The sequence below is a fragment of the Halyomorpha halys genome, unplaced genomic scaffold (assembly GCF_000696795.3).
Source record: "Halyomorpha halys isolate HHAL.00 unplaced genomic scaffold, Hhal_1.1 Scaffold78.1, whole genome shotgun sequence".
In the NCBI taxonomy this organism is placed as follows: Eukaryota; Metazoa; Arthropoda; class Insecta; order Hemiptera; family Pentatomidae; genus Halyomorpha; species Halyomorpha halys.
The window spans coordinates 1,049,403-1,059,058 of NW_027108467.1; the positions used below are offsets into that span (position 1 = coordinate 1,049,403).

General features: G+C 30.7%; 1 protein-coding gene across 1 annotated transcript in view; it reads left to right on the plus strand.

The window, feature by feature from the left end:
- Positions 1-9,656, plus strand: part of LOC106692921 (uncharacterized) — a gene marked incomplete in the record, with an annotated part of 90,744 nt that overhangs the window by 36,887 nt on the left and 44,201 nt on the right. The window contains 4 exon segments of the mRNA XM_067046800.1: positions 40-60; positions 3,142-3,165; positions 6,691-6,708; positions 8,049-8,066. Of these exon segments, the coding sequence (XP_066902901.1) occupies positions 40-60; positions 3,142-3,165; positions 6,691-6,708; positions 8,049-8,066 (81 nt within the window).

The window sequence follows — 9,656 nt, forward strand, 5'->3', positions numbered from 1 at the left end:
TATTATGAGCTATAAAAAATATATGTTTATCTTTTTCAGGTTCTCACAAGAAAACAAGTGGTATGTTGAAAGTTGACTCACTAGTATCAATTAGTTTTTAATACCATGATCTACTGAGAATAAAGTAAATTTGTTACAATTTACTAATTTAACATGGATATAAATTGTTTTCGAAGCTATGAAAAAGTATTAATTATACATTTACCAAATTGATTATATATATATATTTAGGTGGTGGGACTATTATTTCAGGTGATACATTGAATGTTGTCTTACTGATATCAATAGATTAATGATTAAGAAAATTGATAATATCAATTATCAAAGGAGGACAAATAAGATGTAGTTTAAATGTGGTAAATTTGTAATTGCCCAGGTTTTTGGGTTGTGAAAATGAAATTGCTGACAGATATTTTTCTCAGAATCTAATTTTTTTTTTAATAACACTAAACAAAAAAATCCCTCAAAATGTCACATTTTAAACATTACTTCATTTTAAAAAACCTCAAGGCATTGTTCTTCCCTTTGGGTAAGAGGCCATGTTTTGATCCCTAAAGAACATTTTTTTTGGGGCCGCTGTAGTCCTTGCAGGACCTGGGCCTCTGCCACCATTTTTCCTATGCTTCGTGGTTTCCAGCGAGACTCCTCCAATTTTCAATTCCCATTTCTCTTAAACCATCCTCCAAATCATCAAACCACTGATGCCTGGGTCTGCCCCTTTTCCTTTTTCCTCCTGATTTAGCATCTTTTTAGGGTGCCTACAGGGCTCCATCCTTTCCACATGTCATAACCATCGCAGCCTGCTCTTCTTCTTAAAGCGCAGAGGATATCAGGCTCTCCATACAATTCTATTAGTTTGGCATTGCTTCTGATTCTTCACCTGTGCTCTTCTCTAATAGTTCCAAAGATTCTCCCCGGTCTGTCTTGAGGTTTTCATATTTTGGTCTTTTCACAATTTATGTTAAGTCCTAAATCTTTTACTGCTCTCTTGAATTCTTCTACTGCACCATCCAGTGCTGTTTTGGTTCTCCCTGTGATGACTACATCATCTGCATAAGCCATGTGTTGTGCGAGCCTATTGTAAATGGTGCCACCTGGGTTTGTCCTTATTTTTATATATATATATATTCCATGCATAGGAAATTGAAAGTAAAACTTATACTCATAAAAAAAAAAATAGAACTTATACTTTTAAAAGAAAATTAGTCACTTTTCGTAAAATCACTCATTTTCTCAAATTTTTTTCAAAACTTATAAAAAACTATTTTTCTAAATTTTTTTCAGATGCTGATCATAAGAAAGCACATGGTACATTGAAATTTGACTAATTTATATTAGTGATTTTTTTATATTATGATATGAGTCGTTGAGAATAAGAGTTGTGTGAGTCGTTCGGAGCTCATCATAATTAATTTTCATATAAATAAATAATTTTTATTATATGATATAATAAATAGATAATTTAAAATATCATTTAATTGTACTACCCGTTGCTCAAATTGTATAACTGTAATTTACATGTATTCTATAGTTATGATTGTATTATTTTTCCAATATAGTGTAAGAAGAAATAAATTTCATTCTTTATCACAGCATTTTAATTTGTACTTCAATTTATTAAACCTTATATGTAAAATAAAATATCACACGGTGATCACTAAAAACTATAATCATATGTAAAGTTTAATATTACACAATGATCATATGTAAAGTATAATATTACATGGTGATCATATTTAAAGTATAATATTATACGTTGATCATGTGTAAACTATAATATTACACGATGATCATAGCATAATATTACATGATGATGTTATGTAAAGTATAATATTACATGGTGATCATATTTAAAGTATAATATTATACGTTGATCATGTGTAAACTATAATATTACACAGTGATCATAGCATAATATTACATGATGATGTTATGTAAAGTATAATATTACACAGTGATCACTTAAAGCTTTTATATGTAATAGACAGATTACACAGTGATCATGTGTAAAGGAAAATATTACATGGTGATCACTAAAAGACTTTTTATATAATAGGTAGAAGGAAAATAATTATTATTTAATTAATTACAGAGAGAGTGTATTCGTATTTGTAAACTTTGTATGGTTTTAAATATTTGGATATTCTTTTGGCCGACTATTTTTAACAGAAAAAGCTATTGTTTCTTTTCAAAATCTTTATAGAACTTCCCTTAAAGTCTTGAATCTCTTAAAAGTCCATATTTGGATTACACTAATCTTACTCTCAACCGCTCATACATTTTATAAATTAAATGTACAAAACTTTCGTAATTTAGCATTACCACAAATTGTTTTTTTAACTTCAGAAAACTATTTAATTTTTTTCTGGTCCTGAACATAAGAAAACACCTGGTATGTTGAAAGTTAACTAACTAAAGTCAATATATATAATCTTTTCACCTTCTTAAGACTGGTATTTATTGTTTAAATAAATGAATTGGTATCCAGGTTAAGTCTTAACAGTATTATTTTTTAAACATTCCAACGTAATAATAAAAGAAATGAAAATTTTGACCAAAATACATTTTGGTACACATAAGCCTGACCTGAGTGTACAGAAGGTTAAAAATAGTTTGTTCTTAAGAAAGTGATAGTGTTAAGTTGATTTGTAATTAAAAGTTTTAAAAATTAATGAAAAAGTGATAAAATAGGTAACTAGATATAAGCTAAGGCAAGCTTATTAATAAATAATTATTATTTTGATTCCTTATTACTTTATTGTTTCATAGAGTGATTTGATTGATATTAATGACCTGGGCAGAATAGCTTGCAAAAAGATTTTAAATATTTGGATGTGTGGTGTAAATTTATATTTAATGTATGTTAAATTAATAATAATAATGTTTTTAAAAATGAATGTATAATAAAAGCTGTTAATTGTTAGATTGTCTTTGCCGAAACATTGCACTGTTAAAGGAATAATAAAAAATGTTGAGACAACCTGGATACCAATTATTTTATTTAAACAATAAAGTCAATATATTTTTTATACTATGATGGAATATGTACAAAGTAAATGTGCAATAATTTACTAATTTAACATTATCGTAATTGTTTTCAAAACTTCAGAATGCTATTTAATTTTTTGATTTTTTTTTCAGGTGCTAGTCAAAGAAGATCATCTGGTATGTTGAGTTAACTAACTTATATAAATAATTTTTTTAATACTATAATGTAATTGAAATGTTGATTAAAGTTCAAATCAGTAATCATTATTCTCAGAAGTTTGAGGTCCTCTCGGGCTTAAAACAAGGCTATTCTTTATCATACCAATCTTATATAATTTAGCTCTAGAATACATTATTAGAAATGTGATGCATACCGATAAGGATTTAAATTTAGGTAAAATACCCATGCTTGGGTATGCTGGTGATTTGTTATTATTGAATGAGGATGAAGAATCTAAAAAACTGAATACAACCAATTTGATAAAATCTAGAAAGGAACTAGCTCTAAAAATAAATACGAACAAATCAAAATATATGGTTAGCAGTAGCAAAGGGAGCAATTTCGGTGATATAGATATAGGAGGAAATAAGTTTGAACGTGTAGAGAAGTTTATGTATTTAGGTTCTACGGTAACTAGAAAGAACTAAATTGATGAGAAAATAAAAGCAAGGTTAAAGGCAGGGAATTTTTGTTAATTTTTAATTTCACAATTCCTTAGCTCACGCCTTCTGTCTAGAAACTTAAAAATTAGAATTTACAAAACTATTATCCTTCCTACTGTTTTTTATGGATGTTGGACATGGCCTCTTATCCTAAGGGAAGAACAGTGCTTTAAAGATTTTGACAATACAAGTATTTGGGCCTAAAAAGGATGAGTTAAGTGAAGAGTTTAGAAATTTTCACAATGCTGAATAGAGGAAACTTTTTTTTGTAATGAGCCCCTTCCTCGTCAGACATACGGAGGGGTTGTCTACATGTTACAGCCTTATTGTAATCATTAAGGGGGTTCAAGTTTTTATACTCACTCAGCAATGAATGGCCCATATTGAGGGAGCTGTACCTGCTAAATATAATTCAGGTTATAGAATTGTGGGTGTTACGGCGGGTAGGGGTTCAAAAGGAACCTTTACTAGCCCAACCGTGAAAAGAAAATATTAGCCGAATTTTGTTATTTTTAAATAAGTAAACATAATAAAAAGGAACACAAAATATACAACTAGAAAAAAAAAGAAAGCTTAACACTATTATAAAATTAAATTAATTGAACAAAAGAGAAAAAAAAGTCTTATTTCACCGGTGATTGGTGGGGCCCCGGTGGTTGTTCTGAGTGGATATTCTCGTGGAAGTAGATCGACAAAAGCCTTGTCCTTTTGGAGGATGAGTTGAAGAAGTCCGCCCGCCGTGGCTAAGATGATTTATCTGGCGAAGATGGCCAGAATGCTGCTAACTACGAGTGCATAGTGAGGAGAAAATGGAGAAGATATGTCTATGCAGTGAGACGTTAAGAAGTTGTCTGTTTATTTTCAATATAAAAAACAATAGAGAGTAGTTGTTTTGTTTTTGACTTAATAAAAATCACATGTTCCAACTATCGATTTGTGGACCATATGTTGGCCTCAATAGTGGGGAATAATATGGGTGAGTAAGGTTGTGGGTAGTAACGAATGGGTCTGGAACTGGATGGATGTATGTAACCTCAGGTTCACCAAGCCTTTATTATTATCATCCAAAGTTTATTCTTCTCAGATATCCAGAATATTATCTACTGCTTGGAAGACAATTCCAGGGAATGTGTTTATTGAATTAAATTATTTGTTTAGAAATGTTTGCACAATTCTGCATGTGTAGAAGCCGACTGACTGTTTCTGTAAGCTTCCTCAGGAGGTTTGTTACACTCAGGTGAACTTTTTATAATTCCAGTAAATAGATCAACCAGCTGTGGGTGCTGTGTCAAATGCTTTTTTGTAGTCAATCCAAGCTATTTATAAACTTGGTTTTTAGCTACTTGAGTGGATATAAATGAAATTATCACCAACAACTCCTTGCAGCTCCTTTTTTACATTCTTATTGCCCTGGTGGTATAAGATCATTATTTATTAAATGATAATTTATTTTGGAAGCAATTGTAAATGAGGTGTTTAGAGTTAACCATAGATTAATATGTGAATGAACTGTATTTCAATTCATGAAGAAATAAAGTGGCACTTCTTTCTAGAAAAATTAACAAGGTTTGTGAAATAGATCAACATAAGTTTAATAAACAAATTAACAGAGAAAGGCAAGTTTATGAATGTTGAACTATGTTCAATATGTAGCATGGAGTTCTTTTGGAAAGAATTGTGGGAGCGACCAGCATATCATGATGCAAATGCTATCTGGCTGTCCGAAGTAAAGGATGTACAACACCTTCGATGCTGCCACTGAACATCAAAAAGGAAGACGTTACTGTAGCTACTAAAAAGATGCATAGTTGGATGCAATTACCTGGCAGAGACAAAATATAAGCTTTTTGGCTAAAATAATTCACTGGTCTCCATGGAGATAGTGAATCTCTTCCAATCAATTACAGAAGGATCAGGAGGAATACCTGAAGATTTTACAGAGGGGATAACCTCTCATATCCAAAAGGAAGGAGGACCAATTCCTGAATCTAAAGACTTTAGACCTATAACCTGTCTGAATACACTGAACAAACTCTTAACATCAATATCAGGAGAAGATGGTAATTCCATTTCTCAGCATTTACATTTTCTTCTGCACCTTTTTTTATATTTATTTCTTCAACACTTTCTGTTTTTATTTTTTCCTAATTTATTTTGTATAAGTGTTACTTCTATAATATAATATTTCATCTTCTACTGTTATGAATCAACTAATATCAACTTCTATTGTTTTTAATAATTACTTTCTACTTAATTCATTGTTATGTATATTTCCAAATTTGTTTGTTTATTATTTTCCCTTATTTTTATGTTTCCCTGAGGTGATGGTTACCTCTCTCTTTTTTTTTTAGCCCCCATGAAGGCCTGAAATTCAGGTCAAAATGTTGACTTCTCCTCATATTGATGTTAAGAGTTTGTTCAGTGTATTCAGGCAAGTTATATGTCTAAAGTTTTTAGATTCAAGAATTGGTCTTCCTTCCTTTGGCGTCATATAGGTTATCCCCTCTGTAAAATCTTCAGGTATTTCTGCTGATCCTTCTGTAATTGATTGGAAGAGATTCACCATCTCCATGGAGAACAGTGAATTATTTAAGCCAAAAAGCTTATATTTTGTCTCTGCCAGGTAATTGCATCCAACTATGCATCTTTTTACTAGCTGCAGTAACGTCTTCCTTTTTGATGTTCAGTGGCAGCATCAAAGGTGTTGTGCATCCTTTACTTTGGACAGCCAGATAGCATTTGCATCATGACATGCTGGTCGCTCCCACAATTCTTTCCAAAAGAACTCCATGCTACATATTGAACATAGTTTCACATTCAGAAACTTTCCTTTCTCTGCTAATTTGTTTATTAAACTTATGTTGATCTGTTTCACAAACCTTGTTAATTTTTCTGCGAAGAAGTGCCATTTTATTTCTTCATGAATTGAAGTACAGTTCATATCTTTTTATATACCTATTTAATATATTCTTAAATGATGATTATTATTGTATCATGTTATTATAAAATAACATAAATTTTGTTTTATTTTTTTTTCAGGTTCTCAGAGGAGAGGTGGTATGTTGGAAGTTTATTAACTAATAATAATGAATTTTAATACAATAGTGGGTGATAAAGTATAAAGTACTAGGCAACTATCACTACTTATATAGTGTATTATATATTGTTTTTTAAACTTAAAAAAAAATTATGGATTTTTAGACAGATAGTATTTTTAAAAATGTCTGTCAAGTACATAGGTCATACTTACACTTAACTATATATAAAATAAATAGTAAGGGAGGATATTGATGGGTGAATACTGGAGTTTATAAGTTGAGCTAATTTCATTCAAAGCATTACTCATCTCCTACTAGGCTGATAAAACAGGTACTTAAAATATTTTAGCAATAGCCGTTAACACAAGAAAAATAACATTTTTTAGTTGTTCTCCATTCATGCTAGACATGATTGTTCCCTTTTTACTTTATTGAATTTTCTTAATAGGATTTAATTTTCTTTTCTATACTTCTATAAATTTCTATTTGGTAGGTAATTACCTATATAAATTTTCAGTAATAAGTACTTTCCAAACACTTATTATTATTATCCTAAAAAAAAAAGAATGAAAAGGACCTTAGTTAAGGAGGGAAAAAAAACCAAAACACGCATGGAAAAGTTGGAAGGGAAAAGATATAAGAGTTTAATACAAAACCCTATCCTAGCTGACCTCCCAAGAAGAGATCCAGTAGCCGTCTGAATATTGGCCTCGACTATCAGCAGAATCATCTCCAGAGAATAGGCCTGGCTCAGGATCCTCAATGTACTGGGTGACCAAGGGAGAACGGATGGAGACCACCTTGAAACATGTCCTTTGGCTGAATTGAATTGAGAAACAAAACATTTGCCAATGAGTATTCGAAAAAATTGAATTTATATTGGGCAGTAAGACGTTGATGGTCTAACGACCAATGACTTCGGCCAAAGAAAAACAAACTTTCCCTACAATTTTTTTAATATATATAAATCCACTTGTGCATTGTATTCTTATTATTTAGTACTTTATTTATTATCTATACTTTACTCTGTTTATCTTAATTCCATTTCCTTTTAATTTACACTGTCAATTTTTATATAATTTTCACAATAGTTTTACATCATCTGATTGTCCTACTATTGTTTGCAATATAGTCCATGTTATCTTATATTCCAACCCTAGTTGACACTATTTTTAGTTTCTTTATCTTGTTTTTTAGCCCTGATGAAGCCGTACAATGTGGACTGAAATGTTGGTGTATAAAAAATAGTTAATGTACTATTTCGAGCTCCTTTTTTGACCATCTTCCTTCAAAAATCTAGAAAAGTTTATTGTTTTATTTTTAAAGTGTATGCTTTTGATAATTAAATTATTTTTACAGATTACCCAAACTCAAACTACGGAAGAAGTAAGTATAAAAAAATCTTGCAAATTTATCACTCAGATTTTTTAGCAGTGTAATAAACAGTAATTCTATCATGGTCTAGATAAACACTAAATAATAGGGGTATTCATGATCTTTAGTTTAACATCTTAAAGCGTGTTAAATGGAAAAAGTTATGTTAAATGTAGAAATATTTCCTTATCTTACCATGTTAAAATGATATAACACATAACATGGTTGAGAGCATGTTACTAGATCTGTTAAATGGAGGATGAAGTCTTGCAACAGACCAGCTGAGCTCTACATCATCGTGTTAGGTTACTTGCTCATAGTTTGTGTTTTATTGTCCTAGTATTGTTTTGGACTTTTTTTAAACAAGACAATCAGTAGCCAAATTTTCACATTTATACTTTTCACTTACTTTAGGCATATTTTAATAAATTACTGTAATCAAAACTTAGAAGTATACAATAACAAGAAGTTATGGAAGAAAAGGTTACTAAGAAAATTCACTAGGAGCTCTCATGCATTTTACATTTAACATGACTTTAACATTTATGGTTAAAACATTTTAAATTTAACACAATATCATGAATACCCCTAATGGGTTGTATAAAAAAAAATAATGACCATTTTCTCAAATTCAATATTTCAAAGGACTTTTAAATATTTTAATCCTATTTAATACTTACCAATACCTAATAATCCCTTTAGAGCATTCTCTAAGCTTGTTTATTCCAATTCGACTTTTTAAAACAAAAGCCTCAGTTTAGTTATTTGTTTCAATGAAGAAACCTGACAGTGTCTGATGAAATTCTCGTAATTTTAAGGCATTACTGGAAAAAAAATTTCACTGCCACTGAAGCAGCTCGTGAAATTATTAAATATGGGAAGGTGTCCTTGACCAGTGCACTGTGCGGCATTGGTCTGAAAGATTTAGCAGTGAAGATACAATGTTGGAAAGGAAGAGGGTTCTAGGCAACCATTAATAGATATTGATGAGGTTCTGCAGGAAGCTGTTAAGGAGTTTTATTCCGACAAGATTATGTTCATCCTCACACTTCCTATCAAACCATAGAAAAGGTTAAAGAACTTCATGGGTTCGAACTCCTGCTTTATCCACTATATAGTCGAGACCTCGCACCATCGGATTACTTCTTGTTTCAATCCATGGCCCATTTCCATCAAGGGAAAAAATTTGATAATTTTGTGGAAGTTGAAACTGCGGTCAAAGAGTTCTTTGACAGCCATCCAAAATAATAGGATCGACCAATTGGCTAACAAATGGCGAATGATAATAGATTGATAGATAACAATGAACTATACTTTAAGTATTAATTGTATTTTATATCAAAGAAATAATAATACAAATATTAGGTTGAAAAAGGTTATTTTTTTTTTTTTTATTAACTCCATTATTATCATTATCATCTGAAATATTCTCTCCTAAATTTCAGACCAAGGCTTCATCTCCCCTCCTGAAATATTCTCTTCTGAATTCAGACTGAGGCTTCGTCTCCCCATCTGAAATATCCTCTACTAAATTTCAGACTGAAGCTTCGTCTCTCCACCTGAAATATCCTCTACTAAATTTCAGACTGAAGC